This window comes from Muntiacus reevesi, chromosome 14 (assembly GCF_963930625.1).
Source record: "Muntiacus reevesi chromosome 14, mMunRee1.1, whole genome shotgun sequence".
Classification (NCBI taxonomy): Eukaryota; Metazoa; Chordata; class Mammalia; order Artiodactyla; family Cervidae; genus Muntiacus; species Muntiacus reevesi.
The window spans coordinates 6,264,825-6,288,003 of record NC_089262.1 but is presented as its reverse complement, the minus strand read 5'-3'; the positions used below and the strand labels follow the sequence as shown (position 1 = coordinate 6,288,003).

The window sequence follows — 23,179 nt, the reverse complement described above, 5'->3', positions numbered from 1 at the left end:
AGTTCTCACTGAGAATTGAAGGTCTCAGCTTTCTCATGAGAAGTGAAGTGGAGCCTGTGGAAGCTTTTAATGAAACTTCTCCAAAATCGCCCAGCTGGTTAAGGTGGGAATGATGGTGATGTCTGAAGTCAGGCCCTTTAAAGCCCAGCGCAGCACACCGTTTCCCAGTGCAGTCTCTTTAATTTGCTGGTTCTGGTCTCCCTGGTGATTAGCCTGCTGACATTCGGTGGCATTTCCGTAGCTAGGAGGTGGGAAGCCGCTGGAAGAAGTCTCCCTCCTTCCCTGTGGCCTCCCCGGGAAGCACCCTTCCCCTACGCAAAGCAGATGGATGTTGAATTTAAACAGGCAGCATTGGGTATCGCCAAAGGAGCTATGGAGAAGGCTTCAAAATGCCACGAGATGGACCAAATCCCACGAGATGGACCAAATCCCACGAGATGGGCCAAATCCCACGAGATGGACCAAATCCCACGAGATGGACCAAATCCCACGAGATGGACCAAATCCCACGAGATGGGCCCCACGGCACATCTGTGCCCCGACTCACCATATTGAACACGGCCATGGTCAGTATGATGGCTGTGGTGATGACCGTCAGGGAGATCCGAGGCCAGGGCCGGTTGGCGATGATGCCCGATGACTTCAAAAGCCACAGGAGAGAAGCAGATGCTTTCTTGCTGCATTGCTAAGAGCGGAGAGAAAGAAAAAGAAATGTGTTGCTATTTTGTCTATTTTTTTCAAGTTTCTCAAGGATGTTTAAAACACAAGGTGCACTGATATTCTTCATGCATGAGACTAGGAGACCATGTTGTCAATTGCTTACAAGTTGGGAACAAATTCACTGAATTTTTGTGACAAATTACTACATGCTTGTATGTCCTTTAAGAGAGACCTGAAATTATGTTTAAAAATTCTTCTGGTAAAGGAAAAATACGCCAGTTAATTAAACAACTCTGGCGGATGTGTTGGGTCTCAGATCACCGCCGTGAGGAAGCCGTTTTCAGAAATTCAGGTGATTTGTGTAGAAAACAGATCAGCATGCAGCTAATCCTAAGAGTTCATCTGGACCACACAATAAAGGAGTTTGCACCTGTCCCTATGAGGATGATCCCCAGTGCTCTCAGCTGTGGCTCCTGGTGATGGCTGAACCTCATCCTGTCCTGAGAGGGCTTCACCCACGTGCAGAAGCTCTACTTTTTATTATAAAAATACTATTCTTAATTGTGTTAAAAACATATAATATAAAATTTACCCTCTTAACTGTTTTTTTTTTTTAACATTCTTCAGTTCAGTTCAGTTCACTCAGTCGTGTATAACTCTTTGCAACCCCATGAATTGCAGCACACCAGGCCTCCCTGTCCATCACAAACTCCCGGAGTTTACTCAAACTCATGTCCATCGAGTCAGTGATGCCATCCAACCATCTCATCCTCTGTCGTCCCCTTCTCCTCCTACCCCCAATCCCTCCCAGCATCAGGGTCTTTTCCAATGAGTCAGCTCTTTGCATCAGGTGGCCAAAGTACTGGAGTTTCAGCTTCAGCATCAGTCCTTCCAATGAACACCCAGGACCAATCTCCTTTAGGATGGGCTGGTTGGATCTCCTTGCAGTCCAAGGGACTCTCAAGAGTCTTCTCCAACACCACAATTCAAAAGCATCAAGTTTTCGGCACTCAGCTTTCTTCACAGTCCAACTCTCATCCATACATGACCACTGGAAAAACCGGAGCCTTGACTAGACGGACCTTTGTTGGCAAAGTAATGTCTCTGTTTTTAATATGCTGTCTAGGTTGGTCATAACTTTCCTTCCATTCCATTCTTAGGGCTTTTGTTTTTTAAAAATTGGAGTATAATCGCTTTACAATGTTGTGTGGGTTTCTGCTGTACAACAAACAAGATGAACCAGCTATATGCATACTTATAACCCCTCCCTCGTGAGCCTCCCTCCCACCTCACCCACCCCAGCCCTCTAGGTCATCACAGAGCACTGAGCTGAGCTCCCTCGATTACACAGCTGCTTCCCACTAGCTCTCTGTGTCACACGTGGTCGTGTACATACGTCAACGCTACCCTCCCGATTCGCCCCACCCTCCCCTTCCCCCACTGTGTCCATGTCTGTTCTCTGTGTCTGTGTCTCGATTCCTGCCTCGCAAATAGCTCTTAACCATTTTTGAGTACAGAGTTCAGTAGTGTTAATTTTATCCACTTTGCTGTGTTGCCTTCCCAGATGGCGCAGTTGATAAAGAATCCACTTGCAAATGCAGGAGATGCGGGTTTGATCCCTGGGTTGAGAAGATCCTCTGGAGAAGGGAATGGTAATCCACTCCAGTATTCTTGCCTGGAGAATTCCACGGACAAAGGAGCCTGGTGGGCTACAGTCCACAGGGTCGCAAGAGTCGGACATAATGGAGGTGACTGAGCATGTACGCATGTACACTACTGGGTGAGAGATGGTTAGAAAGGTAACCAGCCCTGTGGCTGGGGAATCAAGCCCCACACAGCTGTGAAACTTTCTGCAAGTTACTGACCCTCTCTGGTCTCGGTTTCTTCACCTCTGAAATAAGAATAACAAGAGTACCTGCCTCTTTGGTTTTTTAAGAGATTTAAATGAGCTACATAAGGTGCCCAAAACAAGACATACGGTTAGTTTCTCTTCTATTTGTGAAGAAAACACATTTCTCAGGAACATTTCAGTGACTAAAAATCTATTTGCTTTATATCTCTATGCATGTTTGTTGCTTCAGTCTTTTCCAACTTTTTGTGACCCCATGGACTGTAAACCACCAGGCTTCTCTGCCTACAGGATTCTCCAGGAAAGAATACTGGAGTGGGTTGTCTTGCCCTCTTCCAGGGGATCTTCCCAACCCAGGGATCGAACCGTGTCTCTTACATCTCCTGCATTGGCAGGGGGGGTTCTTTACCACTAGCACCACCTGGAAAACCCTAGATGAACATAAAAACCATTTTTTTTCCTCTCCTTTCCACCATAGATTTTTTCCCCTCCAGCTCCTGGTATAAAGAGATGCAGAACATGTGTCTAGAGCATCCACCCCCGTGATGTGGAATCCCAGAGCTTACTCCTTGGGCAGAGCCTCCTGGGACCTCCTCTGGTTTCTCCTACAGCCTGTCTGGAGGGATGAGCCAGTGCTGCCCTGAGCTCCAGCTGCTGAACCTCAGGCTGGTGGCCAGGCTCTGCAGAGCGTCTTCCTGTTAGCAATTCAGGGGGAGCCAGATTTAGGCCTTAAGTTTCTTCCCCAAAGCATGGTGTGGATGGGGGTTGGTGATGACCTTAAATCTGTTGTCTGAAGAGAGGCCCTTCAATGCTGTGGACATGCGGTATCATTCAGGATCACACAGCTGGAGGACGCTCACCTGAAAGTGTATAATTATCCTTCTAGCACATCATACACTGAATAATATTAATACCATAAGCCACAGTGCTTTTGAACTGTGGTGTTGGAGAAGACTCTTGAGAGTCCCTTGGACTGCAAGGAGATTCAACCAGTCCATCCTAAAGGAGATCAGTCCTGGGTGTTCATTGGAAGGACTGATGTTCAAGCTGAAACTCCAATACTTTGGCCACCTTATGAGAAGAGCTGACTCACTGGAAAAGACCCTGATGCTGGGAAAGATTGAGGGCAGGAGGAGAAGGGGATGACAGAGGATGAGATGGCTGGATGGCATCACCGACTCGATGGACGTGAGTTTGAATAAGTTCTGGGAGATGGTGAAGGAGAGTAAGCCTGGTGTGCTGCAGTCCATGGGGCTGCAGAGTCACACAACTTAGTGACTGAACAACAACAATACCATAGACCAGAGTCAGATCTGCATTCCAGCGGAGAAGCTATAACAGAGTGTAAAGAGCAGAGATTCAAAAGAATATCATAGTCATCCAGCTCATATTAAAATAGAAAATGATGCATTTGGCTGGATCCTGGCAAATGAAGACAATATTTATGCATTTGCATCCTAATTGACTGGGATTAGGGTTTTTACTTAAAAGAAAATTATTAAAGTGGATGCTTCTGTGTCTGTATCCAGAAACTGTCAATAGATATGATAATAAAAAATTTAAGAGCAGAAAACACAAAACTGTTATTTTGAGAGAGTGTTTAGCTCAGATTCCATGTCACAGTCAATTAGGTAAAATATCTAGTTATTACACAAACATATTGTTGAAATTATAAAATTTAAAAAATTGCTGTTTGAATTTTTAGAGTAATGCATGGTGATGATATTGCCAAATATGCCATCTAATGGGAATATGTCATGTTCCGCTCATAGGCTAGGCAAGTGGTGAAGCAGATGAGGGCAGACACACATGTTTTTCTGCTCCTGTGACACGCTGGGGAAAATGACAAAGTGGGGGCCCTGGAAACCATTGCCTCTGTTTGCCCACTGAATACATGGCAGACTGTCCTGGAATCTGTCGTGGTCCTATTCAGTCCTGCAAAGAGCAATGTCCTTGAAGCTGCCCACTAAAGATGCACTGGTTTGGTGTGTACTGGGGACCAGACACCAGACTCAGAATGAAGTAGGTTCATTCCCTTCTGTTTAGTCTTCCTGTGTGCCTCCAAGCCCTCATATGCAATCGTTCTTACACCTATTATTCCATATACTCATTGTTCTCCAGGTCATAGAGGCAAGCAGCCTCCCCTATCTTTCCATCTCATCATCAAATCGAAGCAAAGTAAATGCAACTGTTCTGAAACATGAAAATTGGTAACCCTGCTGGTGACAAGGGCAAGGATATACATGGCGGTGATGGGGATACAGATCCTGAAATATAAAGACAGTGCGGAAAGAAGAGGAGGAAGATAAAGACACAAGAAGTAAGAGAAGAAACCAATGATGGGGGAAAAGGAGAAAAAATATTAAAAACTTAAAGCAGCAAGAATCTGAGTGAGGAAAATGGGAACACCGATTTAATCTGTTGCTCTGAATAAAAATTACAACCTACATCCTAACTTGATAGTTTAGTTCAGTTTATTCTGTTTTGGGTTAAGTATTCAACAAAATCCCTGATGGATAAATAGTTTATCAAACTTTACACCATCCTAATGAGACTTTGGGCTTCCCTGGTGGTTCAGATGGTAAAGAATCTGCCTGCAATGCAGAAGACCTGGGTTCGATCCCTGGATCGGGAAGATCCCCTGGAGGAGGAATTGAAAATCCACTCCAGTATTCTTGCCTGAAAAATTCCATGGACAGAGGAGCCTGTCAGGCTACAGTCCACAGGGTTGCAAAGAGTTGGAGATGACTGAGCAACTAATACGTAACAAGACATTTCAGGCCTCCCAGGTGGAATCATGGAAGGAAATCTACCGGCCAATCTTGGAGGCGAAGGAGATGAAAGAGATGCGGGTTTGATCCCTGGGTCGGGAAGATCCCCTGGTATAGGAAATGGCAACCCACTCCAGTATTCTTGCCTGGAGAATCCCATAGACAGAGGAGCCTGACTGGCCACAGTCCACGGGGTCACAAAGAGTAGGACGTGACTGAGCGCGCGCGCACACACACACAGACACACACACAGTGAGACATTACAAATGACACAACCTCAAATAATATTGTGGCATTTATTTAGAACATCCTATTCATCTGAAGATGAGAGCAAGCCTGCTATCAGCTCAGGACAATCATTCTATTTGATCTTTGGTTTAATCACTGGCATCGTTTCGGCCAAATCTGTTTCTTCTCTGTCTTGATAATCAGTGAGGCTCACTGTATCATATGATTGTCTCCTATTACCTACAGCAAGCTCACTGAGCATCTTCTAGAAATGTTCTTGGCTGTTAATGCCACATCCATCCACTGATCAATATGGAACTGGAGCTAAGCATAGTGGGAGAGGCAGAAGGAGAAAGAACATAAACGTACACGAAAACCCTACCACGGAGTTGGTGCAGGGGATGGTGAGCAGTGTGGGTTGCTAGAAAGAGCCTGGAATAAATGCTAATGCCTTCATCCAGTACAGGCAGAAGATTCTCCATGTAAAAATAACATGTTCATACACGGTGTTTTGGATTAAAAGCGAAGAAAAAAATATCTCTGCCAAAAATATTTCCCGTTCCTTCCTTCCTCTCTTCCTTTTTTGTTTTTTGAAACTTCTGCATTGGAAACAGTTGGGTAATCTCTGCAGCTCTAGAATTCCTCATAATTTGGTGTGATAATTATTAAAACAGATTGTGTTTGCAGTCTCATTAGGTTGTTCCTTTTTAAAATAAAACGAGGTACCCGTGAAGAAGTTGCTGCTTATATAAAGTGAAGTGTAATAAAGTGAGAGACATTTCAGAAAGTTTTAAATATATCACAGTGGTTCGGTAACAAACTTCTATCATTAGAAAAATCAAATTCCTCTTGTCTGAGAACTATGGTGAAGTTACTCATATAAACATGCACTTTTGTGTATTTGTCTAAAGGAATACCTACTCTGGCATTTTAATCGGGCAAGGACTGTCACTGTCACTACAGCAATAATTACTTCATACATGTGGTGTCACAGAGACTGATGTGTCTACTTTAGTTATTTAATTGTACTTGGACTTCCCACAGGCTTTTATTTCAATCAATCATATAGACTCTGAGGCTGGGAAAGACTGCAGGCAAAAGGAGAAGGGGACGACAAAGGATGAGATGGTTGGATGGCATCACCAACTCAATGGACACGAATTTGAGCAAACTCTGGGAGATACTGGTAGACAGAGGAGTCTGGTATGCTGCAGTCCATGGGGTCACAGTTGGACACGACTCACGGACTAAACAACAACAAATATTTTTACAAAATCATCCTGCTTCTCTCATACGCCTTGAGCCACATTCCTCTGTTATTCATCCACTGGGTGGCCCTCATAATGCCATCCACATCGTGTTTTCTTTGCCTAAATGGTTGTCTCTGGCCACTTGGAGATTCGGTGGAGCCACCTCACAGCATCTTTGTGTGTGTGTGTGTGTGTGTTAGCCACACTGCACAACTTGTGGGATTTTGGTTCCCTGACCAGGGATCAAACCCAGGTCCTCAGCAGCAAAAGCACAGAGTCCTAACCATTGGACCACCAGGGAATTCCCATCACAGTCCTTGTATTCCCAGAGGCAGCCCAGAATTTAGCAAACAGAACTCAACAAATGCTCGCTGAAAAAGCTCACTGTCTTAACAGTGGACCCAGAGAGGAATTCCTAGGGGTGTAAAACAAAGAAGGAGGCTACTGCTAGAAGGCTGCAGACTATGGGATTGGCCCCAGAGTGTCCTGGAACTGAACATCACTGGGCTGGGCTTCTGATGCCCACAGGTAAAAGATGCTGTCTTGGGTCTGCAACAGGTGGGCAGCTGGAACCAAGACTGCTGAATAAAACCAGAAGCCTCAGGAGGCTATTCTCTCCATGTGGAGAAGTCGAGAAAGTCCATACGGTAGACCAAGAGAATATAAATAAACTTCCAGTGTGAACTCAGACTCTAAACATGGGTGTTGGTTTTGAAATCACATTATCTACTTCATAATGGGAATCTCAAGGTGAGTGTTTACTGATCAGACCAAGAACCAGAGAAAGGTCTTGGGGCTCTGGCTGCAGCAAGAACAACACTGCCTATGATGACACGTCACGTTGCAGGATGCAGGGCACACACCAGTTGGGAAGGGGGCAGCCCCTACTGAACACGATCTCACACACACAAAAATTACGAGCTACATGCGGGGCTTCCCACGTGGCGCAGTGGTAAAGAAGCTGCCTGCCAACATAGGAGGTGAAAGAGACATGGGTTCGGTTCCAGGGTTGGGAAGATCTCCTGGAGAAGGAAGTGGCAACCCACTCCAGTACTCCTGCCTGGAAAATTCCATGGACAGGAGTCTGGCTGGCTACAGTCCATGAGGTCGCTAAGAGTCAGACACGAATAAGCATGCACGCTTGCACCATGAGCTGCATAAGACAATGGACCATACAAGGAAGAATCAACAGAAATAACACATAGTAGAATTAGTATCATAAGATTCACAAATCAGTCTGAAGTAGTCTATAAAATAAGATTAAAAAAACCCATGGATTAGAGTTCATAATGATAAGCAGTTAGGAGAAAGCAACAGGTTTACTTTATAAATGAGTTCACAGACTCTCTAGAGACAAACATGCAGATATTGAGATTAAATACTCAATAGTTATGCTGAAGAGGGTAAGATAGAGCGCTAAGGAGACAACCCATAAAATAGCACAGAAATATAGAGATAAAATGTATGAAGTTGAGGCACAGAAGGTACTGTAGAATGATTCAACATACTTGGAATGAAAGTTTGAGAAAAAATAGAACAGAAAGACTGAGAAAAAGACAAAATACAGGGAAATATGGGACAGCAACGTCATGGACCTGGAACAGAATATGAGCTCTGTAGTCGAGATGAGGCACTGAGTCACATCAAGGTAAAAGAAAAGTAAACCTACTCCTCAATACAAAGAATCTATTGCCCAGGGCAAAGAGCAAGTTCAACAAAAGTAGAGAAAGGACATCTTCTCAAGGAACAACAGCTGGACGAGATTTCTCAGCACATTTAAATCCAAGAAAATATGGACTCCTGTTTTCGAAATGTTAGAAACATTATTGTAAATTATTAGTCAAAGAGGAAAAGAGGCTGCTTTTTTTTAAAATATAAAAGCAGATTGGGGCATATTATACACAGGCTCTCATGGAAAGGATTACAAGAGGAACAATCCAATGGAAATATGAACACTGCATCTGGAGGAAGGAATGACATTCAGAAGAATGCTGACCAAAGAGACCATTAAGCCAGAATACTGATAACAGTGAATAACACAAATAGGGTAAATTTAGAAAAATCTAAACAACATTGGATGGACAATGGAAAAGGATTAGAGCATGATGCCTGCATTTTTCAACAAGAAGATGGAGACAATAATGGACCCGGTTACTCTTGTGCATGTTACACATTTTATGTTAATCCCTGAAAGAAAAGATTAGGATATATAACTGCCAAGTCACTGGAGGGAATAAAGGAGACCCAATAAACTCTATTTGTCCAAGAGATGACAGGAGGAGAGGAAAAATAAACAGGAGCAAATAACATATATGATGGATGAAAAGAGCAAAAGAAGACTAGCAATGATTGTAATACATGTAAATGTATTATGCTTGTCAGCTAAAAGAAAGAGACTCTTGGATCAGAGAACATAACCTACACTTAGATGTTGTTTACAAGAGACACACCTATGAAGCAAGGAGAAGCCGAATAAGAAGATGGGGAAAATACTAACCAAGAGAAAGCTGGCAGGCTTATATTGACATTAGAGAAAATAGACTTCAAGGGAAAAACACTCCTGTGGGTAGAAAGCTTTTCTATCAGCTGGCGTGTGACCTATTTTCTGTCCCCAGGACTATATCTCAATCTGTGCTTTCATCTCTGCTGGGAACAGGGTTGGTGGGCTGACACTGTGTTATCTCTGCCATACAAAGTGGCAAGAAAGCCATGCGGAGAGAAACTTTTCTCCTGACATTTTCTAACATTTTCATTTGCTGAATCTGGCAGAGTTCTTCTAAAAGACATTTCATCAAGAAGGTTTTTGTGGGAGGCGTCTTTGTTATTTATGGCTACATCTCTTGTGTTTCTTGCAGAGATTTAAGTCTACTTCAGGTAGTTTAGAAAAGTTAAACTTGGCAATAAAAATGCACTTATTGTTATTACTGCCATGGTGATGACAGCTATTATTATATTTTATTGCTGACTGTTATGGACATGTAAACTTGAATCTCTTATTCTGCATCTTAGTTCCTACTTAGATAAATGGATTGTTTTGATTATCAAATAAAATAATATGTAATGAAAACACTTTGAAGGGCTCTCATATCTGTGAAAACATTTTGCAAGTATTACCATGAACTTTCTTACTAGAATATTTTGAGTCTAAATTGACTTATAAATGAATTTTTTTCTCTGTATTACTGAATGTCTTTTAAGATGGAGTTATGCCTTGTCCAAAATCCAGTTTTACATAAACTAGGTCAACAGCTGAATATACTGGAAAACTAGACAAGAGGCCACTGTGAATTAGGTTCTGTGTGACCTTATCTTGACTGACTTTTTTGCCTTTGAGCCATTGATGCTGAGCAATCACTACAAGCCCACTTCAGTTCCAAGATGGTCCACGATCAGGACCGTGGACATTCCTCCTTGGGCTCTTGCCAGTGTCTCTCCACACAGTGGAGCATCCTCTGGAACTTGCCTCCAATTTAGTACAAGGATCCTAAGGCTTCTTCCCAAAGGCTCCAAAACCTACAATAATACTTCAGGGGAAGTTATGAAACCTCTGAACCTTCTCTTTCATTAACTACAGAATGAGCATTCCCTCCAAGGACTCTTGTGTGGATAAAGGAGTCAGTATACATAAAATGCCTAGCGGAGTAAGTCTTCACTTTTAATATAATATAATATTTATCATTTGTAAACTACAGTGAGGTCAGATATAGAACTATTCATGGATCTCCCCTGTCTTAAGCAGTCTACATTGGTTCTGAAGGTTCTTATCCAAGGACAGGGAACTTTTGCACATCTTACGGTTCTCACATTCCTAACCGTGATCCAAAGTCTCCATCTGCATCCTCAAGGGATCTACTTATGACTCCTGCATTATTTTTCATGAAGGGAAACTTTTCTTTTAAATACATAAAATGAAAACTCATGGAAATGAACAGCATCTCGAGTCCTGGGTCCCTCATCCCCCAGGTGCGGACCTGGACAAGGTTATCTCTCAGTCTCCTTTCAGCTCTCGAGTTTATGACTCTGAAATGCTCACCAGCATCTGCTGCAGAAAACCAAGGACCTCACAGGAGAACTGACACAGCGGCGGTGAAGGAGGCCTGACAAGTAAGCACACAGGATGCTGGCCCAGGATGCTGGCGGGTCAGGAGCTTGGCAGAACTGGGAGCAGGGATGCAGCGACTGCGAGCTGGATTCAGAACTGCGAGCTCGGGGGAGGTCAGGTCTGGGTGAGGATGGGGTGGGGCTTCTCCACACAGTGGTGCCAGGTGGTCGCATTTAAGTTACTTCAGTCGTGTCCGACTCTGTGTGACCCCATAGATGGCAGCCCACCAGGCTCCCCCGTCCCTGGGATTCTCCAGGCAAGAACACTGGAGTGGGTTGCCATTTCCTTCTCCATTCCTTCAAGCTAAACGATATTAAATACTTACTTTGTGTCTCAAGTGTCTGAAATAGTCAGTGAACAAAACAGGGCTGAGATGAACTCATTGATGATTTGTTTTTTCGTTTGAAAGAACAGAAATCAGAATACAAATAGGAAGCCTGACAAGCATGCACTAGGTGGAAAAGGCTAGTTTTCCTTTAGGTCACAAAATTGTTTCCAATGGAAGAGCCAGTCCAAGGCACTTCAGAGTCAAGGAATCATGGCACACTTGAGAAGGAATTTCATTGCAGCAGGATGAGGGCTGTGGACCACTATTCACTCATTCATACATTCATTTACACACGGAATCCATCCCCACCCAGGGCATCTGGAGGAAGGAGAACGATCAGGGCTCTCAGGGAACATAACTGTCTGAGGATGAACACGGGAGCAGGGTGGTGAGACAGAGGAGGTGTTACGTGGAGCCCAAGAGTGGAGGAAGGGAAAAATAACCTCATGGAAATGCTTACTTGTGCGCATGCGCGCCAAATCGCTTCAATCATATCTGATGCTTTGCGACCCTACGGACCGCTCCTCTGTCCATGGGATTCTCCAGGGAAGAATACTGGAGTGGGTTGCTGTGCCCTCCTCCAGGGGATCTTCCTGACTCAGGGATCGAACCTGAGTCTCCTATGTCTCCTGCATTGGCAGGGGGGCGATTTATTACTAGCGCCACCTGGGAAGCCCAAATGTTTACTTAGCACGCACTTACTATAAACACATCTACACGCTCAGCACTCTGCTGGATTCACTGGGAGATAGAAAGCAAGTGAAGGAAACAACCCTGGTCTTAAGGATCCTGTTTATACAAGCAGAAACCGCAGTCACACTCAGCAGAAAATTTTTAAAAAGGGGATCAAAGGGATGCCACATAATGAATGCTAAACGACATGGCACAGACCCTATGTCCCATGGTGCTTCAAGACGGGCCCTCCACAGGAGCTGGTGAGGTTCCTGAGAAAGCTTCTAGGAAGGCGAGTCGGTGCAGAGTCTACCCCCACGGGCAAGAACTGAGAAGCAGACAACGTGTGGGGGGTGACCGCTTCTGGAAGAGCTTGGGGATGGGGTGGACTGGCAGTCCAGAGTGGATGGAAAGGCGGGGCTTCTCTCAACAATCAGGATAATAACAGATTCCCTGACATTTTTCTCTGAACGGGTCACTGAACAAATACCACTTTTTTATTTTTTAATCAACAGGAAAAAAACTGCATTTCATTTATCACTCTTATTTTTTTACCCATTTTGATGTGTCTCTACCTTTTTATCAAACCCAGCTGACCAATGACCTATCAATTTTACTTACTTCTGCTGCACTTTTTGTGCAAAAGATGATAACAAAGGTAAAAGTCTTGGAGAAAAAAAAAGTATCTGCCAGGCTTACCTTTTTTCCACCTCCTTTAGAGAAGTATTTTGATTTCATTTTTCATAATTTAATACCAATATTAGTACTGATACTGCCTTTGGCATTAAATTTTCAGAAGGTTAACATAAGTTAGTAGAACATGAGCCTGAGATATTCAGTAGTCTTTCATAAACCCAGCATTTAATCCATAAAAAAGCACAAATCACAAAAAATCTCATACTTCTCCATGACCACTGTGGAATATTTGTGATATATACAGGCTTTTTCCTTCTTCAATTTAAAATTTATTCTTTGTAGAGTGACACTAAGTATTACAGTAAATGTCATGTGTTAAGAATGGTAATTTTTTTTTAAGAGACAGAAGCAAGCATTTATCATTTTGATCTTTGTTCTAAACACTGTTTAGAGTGTTCTAAACACTCATATTAATTTTAAAAAGTTAATACTGGTTTCTGTTGCCTAAAATACAGGTTTGCCTAAAGTGCTCTAAGAATCAGTTCAGTTCAGTTGCTCAGTTGTGTCAGACTCTTTGCGATACCATGAATAGGCACTCTAAAATATGCAGTGATGGAAAATAATCGTAGTTGCTGTATATTGAAAATCTGTCAGTATCCTGTTAGGTACTTAACATTTAATATCTCCAATCGTCCCGAGAAACTTTGAAGACGGCGGTTCTCCAAACTTCACGTGAGGAAATTCTGGCTTGGAAAAGACAACAAGAATCTCAACGGTGATATGAAGAGTTTTTGACTGAATTTGGAGGGTTGAATAGAAAGCACATTTAAAGCCTTTGTGCAATACCATGTTTGATGTTGTATGTGAAAAAAAAAAATCCTTACAGACTATTTTAAATAAGAGTGAAAAGAACCTCCCAGGGGAACCAGAAGAATTCCTTCTTTAATTTTACCAGGATTACATGTGGACTAAGGATCACAAGTGGCCAGGAGGGGGAGACTTGTGCATGGATCCTATCGATTCAAGTTGAGAAAGACCAGATGTCTTTAAGTTTGGTCTTCCTGACCACTTTGGCAAAGCACAGGCTCCCCTCCCCACACTCCCCCACCCCCGCTACCCCGACCCCCTCCCTCCCGGGGAGGAGATAAACATAGGCTTGTTTGCAGCCTTGAACTTTTCTGTTTGGGACAAGGCAGAGTTAAAAAGAACTTTGTAGCATCTGGTGTGTGGGCGTTAGAATCTTGGGGGGCCCCCCAGGGAGGGCTCTGGTTTCTAGGAGGAACCAGAAACCAGGAATGTTGGATTTTTATCACCCTGAGGCCATCACTTCATGGGAAATAGATGGGGAAACAGTGGAAACAGTAGCAGACTTTATTTTTGGGGCTCCAAAATCACTGCAGATGGTGACTGCAGCCATGAAGTTAAAAGAAGCTTACTCCTTGGAAGGAAAGTTATGATCAACCTAGACAGCATATTAAAAAGCAGAGACATTACTTTGCCAACAAAGGTCCGTCTAGTCAAAGCTATGGTTTTTCCAGTGGTCATATGTGGATGTGAGAGTTGTACTCTAAAGAGAGCTAAGCGCCAAAGAGAGCTAAGATGCTTTTGAACTGTAGTGTTGGAGAAGACTCTTGAGAGTCCCTTGGACTGCAAGGAGATCCAACCAGTCCATCCTAAAGGAGATCAGTCCTGGGTGTTCATTGGAAGGACTGATGTTGAAGCTCAAACTCTAATACTTTGGCCACCTCATGTGAAGAGTTGACTCATTGGAAAAGACCCTGATGCTGGGAGGTGTTGGGGGCAGGAGGAGAAGGGGATGACAGAGGATGAGATGGCTGGGTGCCATCACTGACTCGATGGACATGAGTTTGAGTAAGCTCCGGGAGTTGGTGATGGACAGGGAGGTGATTCATGGGGTCGCAAAAAGTTGGACATGACTGAGGGACTGAACTGAACTGAGGAGGGAGTTCTTACAGGAGGAACCCAAAACCTTGAATGTTCAACAGTGTGGTCAGATTATAGTGGGGCTTAGAGGCGTGATGTTACTGAAACTTTCTCACCAAGGCAGGAAGGTTGCCCCAGGGATTCTCCCTTCCTCCTCTGACTCTTTGTTTCTTTTTTACAGCAACTTAGTGGACCAGATGGTAACTAATCTGCCTGCAATGTGGGAGACCCGGATGGATGCCTGGGTGGGGAAGATTCCCTGGAGAAGGCAATGGCAACCCACTCCAGGATTCTTGCCTGAAGAATTGCATGGAGAGAGGAGACTGGCAGGCTACAGTTCATGGGGTTGCAAAGAGTCAGACACGACTGAGTGATTAACACTTTCAGTGGAAAGAAAAGTCAGTCTGAACCCTAAATATGCACTATACTTCTGCAACCCTCAAAACTGCATTCCAAGAAAACAAGAAGTATGTCTACTTGGATAGAAGGACACACACAGCTTTAATGAGAGCAGGGTTTAGATTTCCAACGGAACCACAAATGATCATCCCTCTTCTGAAAACTGGACAAACAGGCTGCAGGTGTCTTTGGGGAGTCAGGAAGAGATACGGTGAAGGGTGTGTGCGTTTCCACCCAAGGGAAATCTGAACATAGAAAGTCAGGCTTCCTAGTGTGTTAGGGATTCCTCGTGTCTCAGAACTTGACAAGGATCCCCATGGTCAACAGTTACTCCATCTTCTCTATAACCTGTGAGGTTTTCAGGGGACTTTTAAGTGACTTGAGATGCCATGTGTGCATCTGAGGAAATAAAAAACCACAGTCTGAAACCACTTTTGGAAGAGTTTCCAGGCCAGCTGGAGACATTCAAACTATGATATAGCAAACAGAACCCACCAAAGTCTGCAAAGGTCCAAGGCAGAAGGATGCAGCATCCACTGTCCAGAGGTAGAGACATGCTTTGGAATCTTAGTTCTTTTTTTTTTTTTTTGGCCAAATGATGCCATATATCAGACCAGAATGCACCCAATGCTTGGACTCCAGTTCAGTCCTGTTTCAACTCATTTCCAGTGAACAAAATGAAACCTTGCCTATCTTGGGACGTCTATCTCATTGTTGGTTTTCCTAGGATGCTCTCATGGATGCAGAGCCACCCAGCAACAACTGCATTACACTCAAGAGTCCAGTGAAGTTCACCTCTCATATCCTGAACTAGCATTGCAACCAAAAGTGCTGACAATGTTTGCTTTTAAGTTAAAACACTAATAAGCGATATTTTTACATTTGTTATTTTCATATTTTCCAAAATTTTATACCTTGTGGAAGTCGTTATCAAAGACACACTTGGTTTACATTTTAATTCTCCCAGTCATTAAAAGCCTCCTATTACACTAGTATTTGCTGCTATAAATACTCTGAAAACTTAAGAGGGATAATACAAAATGTTGACAGAAACAAATAAACACAAATGTGATTTTATAGCATGTTATCCAATATTTCAGGTGACCTTTGAGTTAATGTCTTGGTTGTTACGGGCTTCCTCAGTTTATAGTCTGGGCTGTTGATATGAAGGATACTGGCTTCACCACTGGGCTGTGTATTCGTGAAACAGTAAGTCAACAAGCTCCCTATTTTGATCGAGCACTCAGTTTCCATTCAATGAGCACACTTTTCAAAGAAGTTCCATATGTGAAGTACCTACCAAAAGCTGTCCAGCAAAGCAGACGAAAAGGATAAAGGCAAGCGAGAGAAATGCAGCTCCAAAGGAAATCCCGAGAATGGACGTTCTACCAGGAAACAAAAAGGAACATGTTAGTGTGGGGCCAGCTTCGGTTTTCCCGAAAAGCCATCATGAATATTTGTGGCTTGAATGAGGATTTTTAAAACTAGGACTTCACTCCTCACTAATATCTTTGAGAAATGAAAATGGAGCTAAAAACAAACCAGAGATACGTCCATAGGAAAATGCATCTACGGTTGTGTCTGAACAACTTGCTGTGATATGACATTAAAGCTGTCCTACCAGCATCATTTCTTTGTAAGAGAAAAACCCTCTTTACACGACTTGCCTCTGCAACCAGTACCTTCATGCCCCCACCTGACCGTGGCGGTCACGATTCCCCTTTCCCTGTCTTGATGTCCCTGTGGTTTTGCCTCCAGGGCAGCCTCATGGATGTGCTCGGAAACCTCATTCCCCATTCTTACTCCATGGCCTTGCATTTTTGCATGAGCCAATGAACACACAAGCTGCCTGTGATCACGTGAGAAAAGTGCCCACCAAGTTACAGGTTCTGTCACCCTCCGGTTACAAGTAGATAAAAGTGGTCACAAGAACTGTATGCATTTCTCAGAGTTCCTTTAAACAATTTAGAAACTTAAGGTGTCTTACAATGTCCTTTCATCCAAAGGATACAACTATTCACAGGAATTGTATGCATTTCTGAGAGGTCCTTAATATAATGAAAAATCAAGGTCTCTTAAAACATCATGTAATCCAAAGGAAGAAGGGTTTGGGAGCATTAAAAAGGATGAGCCCCAATGAATAATCCAAGATGAAATTTAAATGCAACATCCGAAGAGAGGTCAGGTGGTGCCTGAGATGGCAATGGAGGCTTGAGCCAATGAGGTTGGCTAGAGAAACTGAAGAGGCAGAAGAGCTGGCTCTGAGAAGTGCAGGGACACCCTGAATGTTGATGCATCAAAAGGAAGACTCAGATATGAGCAATCTACAAGCTGAAATGCCCGGCGAGTGCACAGCTGTGAGCCCCCAGCGTGGGGGTGGGGAAAGAAGCGAGTCATCAGTGAACTAAGGAACCCCTTCGTGCCATCAGGATAGGAAGGGTCCACTCAGTTGGCACTCAGATAGTTCTTCTATTTTGAGAGATGAACACACATCAAGCAAGATCTACATAACCTTGACTTCAAACCAGTGTGTACTCAAAGCTGACCCAAGGATGTATTTATTGGAGTGCTGAGTTATGTCTTAGACGTGATGTACAATGCCTTCAAATACCTAGCCTGATAATGACATGTGTTCACATTTTATGAGTAATGATAAGTGTCTGCTAGGAGGGTGCAGATACACCAAATATACCTAGGTTGTTGACTTGTCTCATGGCCAGGTCCACGCTGGGCTGGAATGGAGCAGACATGAGTAAGACCCCTGTTTTGAGCAACTCACAGTCTCAGAAAGATAAGCTCTATAAGCCTCCTCACCTCCCCCATCCCAAACACCCTTTTTCTCAGACATTGCTCCTTATTACTGCTCAGAATACACAGTTTCAGAATCTCTCCATCACAGGCTCTCAGGCCTCCTGTTACCAACGTGGATGGAGGGGAGCGTAGGAGGGCTCTTGTTATTTCTGCGACCGAAGAGACACTAGAACTCATCCGCTCAACTTCCACTGGCCATTCTTTTCATGCATCTAAGAGAGCTATGATGGGTTTCCTGTGACTCTGTGCTCTCTTGGTTCCTTGTTGGTGTCAAGGTGATGCCACCTGCATAAGGTTGACATCAGAAAAATAATACTTTTTTCTTAGGGCTGCAACTGTTCAAATATGAATGATCTTTAATAGAAGGTTTGGTCAGTCTCAGCTCGAAACCATCTGGTGATAGGAGGGTGAAGCTGAGGGTGGAATGAAATGACAATATAACGATAGAATACCGTGTGTCCAGCACTGTTCTAAAGGCTTTATATGTACATGTAACCCTGGACAGCAGGATTATTGTTATTACCTCATTTCACTCAAGAGAAACTGACACCCAGAGAAACTGAGAAACCAACCAGAAGTTAATCACCCTCCCACATGGTGTGGGTTAGGATTAAAGTCCACACAATTGTATACCTGACCCAGGTTGTGCTTCTTGGAGTAAACATGTCATATTTCAATCAGGTTTACTGGTTTGACTTTCCTGGAAAATTATCCTTTTCATTTAAATTTTGAATGTGAGACATTCTCCTTAATATTCTCTTACAATTTTTGAAGTTGTTATAGTTGAAGCAATTTCTTCTTGTCCTTCATGTTATTTTTCTGATTCTCTCTAGATCAGACTTTTGAAGCTTTGCATGTTTGTTGAACTTCCCAAAGAATAAACTTTTGGCTTATTATTAAGGTCCATGCTTTCTGATCATTTTCTTTATTATTGGTTTCTGATTTAACTTAAAATAATCCTTTCCTTCTTTATTTAAACTTTCATTGTTCTTTTTCTTGATTGTCACTTGCTGCTAATCTTTTCTATTTTCTAATAAATGCATTTAAGGACATAAATATTCCTATAATTACTGCTTTAGCCAAATCCCACAGCTTTTGATTTATAGCTACTCATTGCTATTCTTTTCTAAAAAGCCTATAATTTCAATTTCCATTTCCCTTTAATACAAGAGTAACTCTACGGGGAAATTATTTTTGGTCTGTCCTTGTTATTTCTAAGGTCATTAGGTTTTATCAGAGATTGTGGTTTCTATTATTTTTACTTTGACAATTTCTTTTTCTTCAGGGATGTGATAAATACAATCTATTTCTATTATGTCTTATGATACATATTTACATTTCCTTTTTGTTGGAAACAAAGGAAATTCTTTCAGTAAATCTATTGTCAGAGCCTGAGGAGTTAGTCAGATCCCCAGTGGGCTGATTTATTGGCTCAATTTGATCTGTCAATTTTAGAATATATTAACATTTCCAACTAAGTTTGTGGGTTTGTCAATACATTTTAATAGTGTCTATTTATTTCAAAGAGATGCTGGAGTGCATAAAGATTCATGATTGTTAACTTTTCTTGGTGACTGTACTGTAATATAAGCTTCTTTGTTTTCATGCTAAATATCTTTCATTTGGATTCTAGATTTTCAGAAATCTATACTACTACAGTTTTCCTCTTTCTGTAAGTTGTTTCCTAAAATAGCTATTTTCTATGGTTTATTTCCAACCTTTTCTCTTTTAATTTTAGCTAGATTTTTAAAGGTGGTACAGAAGTGGCATTTGGTTTATAGCCTCAATCTCTTACTCTCTTTCCAAGAATAGGACATTTTCATCCATTCACAATTATGAAATTTATTAATATTTGACCAGTTCTCTCGATCTTATTTTCCTAAAATGTTTGGTAAAGTTCAGACAGAAATCACTTGAGTAAAAAACAAATTTAATACAAGGACAAGGAAGCCTGGCATGCTGTAGTCCATGTGGTTGCAAAGAATCAGACATGACTTACGGACTGAACAACAACATCAGATAAATACCCACTTAAATTTTCAATATGTGTTAATTTTGCTAAGTTGTACAGCCAATGAATTTTCCCACTTTATCTAAGTTGTAAATTTTTTGGCCTTGAGTAATTCATAACTTCTCATATTTATCCTGTTAAAATCTGTAGAATCTGTAGTAAATACCGTTTTATTTCTTATATCATTAGGTTGGGTGGTTTGTGATTATCGCTCTTTTTTTCTTCCTTGATCATGGTTAGGCATTTAATTGTTTTTTTAAAGAACCAATGTTTGTCTTTATTATTTTTCTGTTGTTTGTTTTCCATTTTATTGATTACTTTTTTCTTAGTGTGTGTTCCCTCGTACTTATTGGACTTGATCATCTTTTTCCGGCTTCCTAAGGTTGAGAGGTAAACAACTGGTTTCAACTCTTTCTTCTTTCAAATATAAGCATTTTAAAGCTACAAATTCCTCTCTAAATTACTGTTAAGTGACGTTCCACACAGTTTATTTTAATAAACAAAACATTTGCTAAGTTGTCTTGTGACTTTTTGGATTTATTTTATTTCAGTTTTTTAATTGAAATATAGTTGATCTGGAAAGCTGTACCAATCCCTGCTGTAAAGTGGCTAAGCTGTACACATACATATACCTTTATGTCCTTTTACATCATGGTTTATTGCAGGGCATTGAAGACGGTTCCTTGTGCCGTATATGAGTGCTCAGTTTCTTCAGTCATGTCTGACTTTTTGTGACCCCGTGGACCATAACCCGCCAGGCTTCTCTGTTCATGGGATTCTCCAGGCAAGAGTGCTGGAGTGGGTAGTCACTCCCTTCTCCAGGGGATCTCCCCGTCCAGGGATGGAACCCGCATTGCTTGCACCTCCTGCATTGACAGGTGGGTTTTTTTTTTTTTTTTTTTATCACTACTGTCATCCTTCTTTTTCATTATGGTGTATCACAGGATATTGAATACAGTTTCCTGTGATACACAGCAGGACCTTGTTATTAATCCATTTTAATGTGCTAGCTTGCATCTACCAACTCCAATCCCATGGAGAGAAGGGCCTGGTGGGCTACAGTTCATAGGGTCCCAAAGAGTTGGACACAACTGAAGCGACTTAGCATGCACGCACGTACCAACTCCAAACCCGCAGTCCAAACCTCTCCTATTGCATCTCATCTGGCAACCACAAGTCCGTTCTCTAGGTCAGTGAGTCAGTTTCTGTTTTGTAGATGGGTTCATTTGTGCCACGTCTTGGGTACTTGTCTTTCTTTTTCTGACTTACTTCACTGAGTATGATAATCTCTAGTTGCATTCAGGTTGCTGTAAATTTTATTTTTTTTTTTAATGGCTGAGTAACATTTCATTATATGGGCTTCCCCAGTGGCTTGGCAGTAAAGAATTCACCTGCAAGGCAGGGGATGTGGGTCTGATCCCTGGGTTGGGAATATCTTTTGGAGAAATAAAGAGCAACCCACTCCAGTGTTCTTGCCTAGGAACTCCCATGGACAGAGAAGCCTGGTGGGCTACAGTCCACGGGGTCACAAAACAGTTGGACAAGAGTGCCTAAGCAACGATGACATCCCATTATACATACACATTTTCTTTATCCATTCTTTTGAAAAACTGACGTTTTTTAAAGAAACATTTTATTTAGTATTGTTGTTCAGTCGTTAAGTCATGTCTGACTCTTTGGGACCCTATGGACTGCAGCATGCCAGGCTTCTCTGTCTGTCAGTATCTCCTGGAGTTTGCTCAAATTCATGTCCATTGAGTCTGTGATGCTATCTAGCCATCTCATCCTCTGCTGCCCCCTTCTCCTTCTGCGTTCAATCTTTCTCGGCATCACGGTCTTTTCCAATGAGCCGGCTCTTCACATCAGGTGGCCAAAGTATTGGAGCTTCAGCTTCAGCATCAGTCCTTCCAATCAATATTCAGGGTTGATTTCCTTTAGAATTAACTGGTTTGATCTTGCAGTCCAAGGGCCTCCCAAGAGCCTTCTGCAGCACCACAATTTGAAAGCATCAGTTCTTCAGTGCTCAGCCTTCTTTATGGTCCAACTCTCACCTCTGTACATTCTGTATTTTTGTATTGAGGTATAGCAATTAACAATGCTGTGATAGTTTCCAGTGAACAGTGAAGGGACTCAGCCATACATACACACTGTCTTGTGATTTTTTATTTGACTAGGTTATTCAGAAGTATACAGTTTAACACTGAAATAGTTGGGATTAGTTTTATTTTTTTTAGGAATCAAACTTTTATTTTTTAATTTTTTTTAGAGAGAAGTTAATTTTTTATTGCATTTCCTTCTAGTCTTTTTTCTTACTTTTCAAAATGGGCTCTAACTACACATTATTTGGTGGCTTATTTTTAAAATTTATTTATTTTAATTGGAGGCTAGTTACTTTGCAATACTGTAGTGGTTTCTGCCATACACTGACATGAATCCGCCATGGGTGTACGTGTGTTCCCCATCCTGAACCCCCCTCCCACCTCCCTCCCTGTCCCATCCCTCAGGGTCATCCCAGTGCACCAACCCTGAGCACCTTGTCTCATGCATCGAACCAGGACTGGTGATCTGTTTCACATATGATAATATACATGTTTCAGTGCTGTTCTCTCAAATCATCCCACCCTTGCCTTCTCCCACAGAGTCCACAGAAATCCCTTGCATTCCTATACACTAACAATGAGAAAACAGAAAGAGAAATTAAGGAAACAGTCACCATTCACCATTGCAATGAAAAGAATAAAATACTTAGGAATAAATCTACCTAAAGAAACAAAAGACTTATATATAGAAAACTATAAAACACTGAAGAAAGAAATCAAAGATGACACAAATAGATGGAGAAATACACCAAATTCATGGATTGGAAGAATAAATATAGTGAAAATGAGTATATTACCTAAAGCAATCTATAGATTCAATGCAATCCCTATCAAGCTACCAATGGTATTTTTCACAGAACTAGAAGAAATAATTTCACAGTTTGTATGGAATTACAAAAAACCTTGAATAGCCAAAGTAATCTTGAGAAAGAAGAATGGAACTGGAGGAATCAACCAGCCTGGCTTCGGGCTATATTACAAAGCTACAGTCATCAAGACAGTATGGTATTGGCACAAGGACAGAAATATAGATCAATGGAATAAAATAGAAAGCCCAGAGATAAATCCATGCACCTATGAATAACTTATCTTTGACAAAGGAGGCAAGAATATACAATGGAAAAAAGACAATCTCTTTAACAAGTGGTGCTGGGAAGACTGGTCAACCACGTGTAAAAGAATGAAACTAGAACACTTTCTAACACTATTCACAAAAATAAACTCAGAATGGATTAAAGATCTAAATGTAAGACCAGAAACTATAAAAATCCTAGAGGAAAGCACAGGCAAAACACACTCCGACATAAATCACAGCAGAATCCTCTATGACCCAACTCCCAGAGTAATGGAAATAAAAACAAAAATAAACCGAATGAAACTTAAAAGCTTTTGCACAACAAAGGAAAGTATAAGCAAGGT

General features: G+C 42.0%; 1 protein-coding gene across 1 annotated transcript in view; it reads right to left on the bottom strand.

Moving 5' to 3' along the window:
- ADCY2 (adenylate cyclase 2) overlaps positions 1-23,179 on the bottom strand; it is a 438,387-nt gene that overhangs the window by 67,972 nt on the left and 347,236 nt on the right. Inside the window, exons 15-16 of the mRNA XM_065905185.1 lie at positions 16,140-16,224; positions 548-685 (exon numbers count right to left, since the gene is read on the bottom strand). Coding sequence (XP_065761257.1) covers positions 548-685; positions 16,140-16,224 — 223 coding nt within the window. The remainder of the gene's footprint in view (positions 1-547; positions 686-16,139; positions 16,225-23,179) is intronic.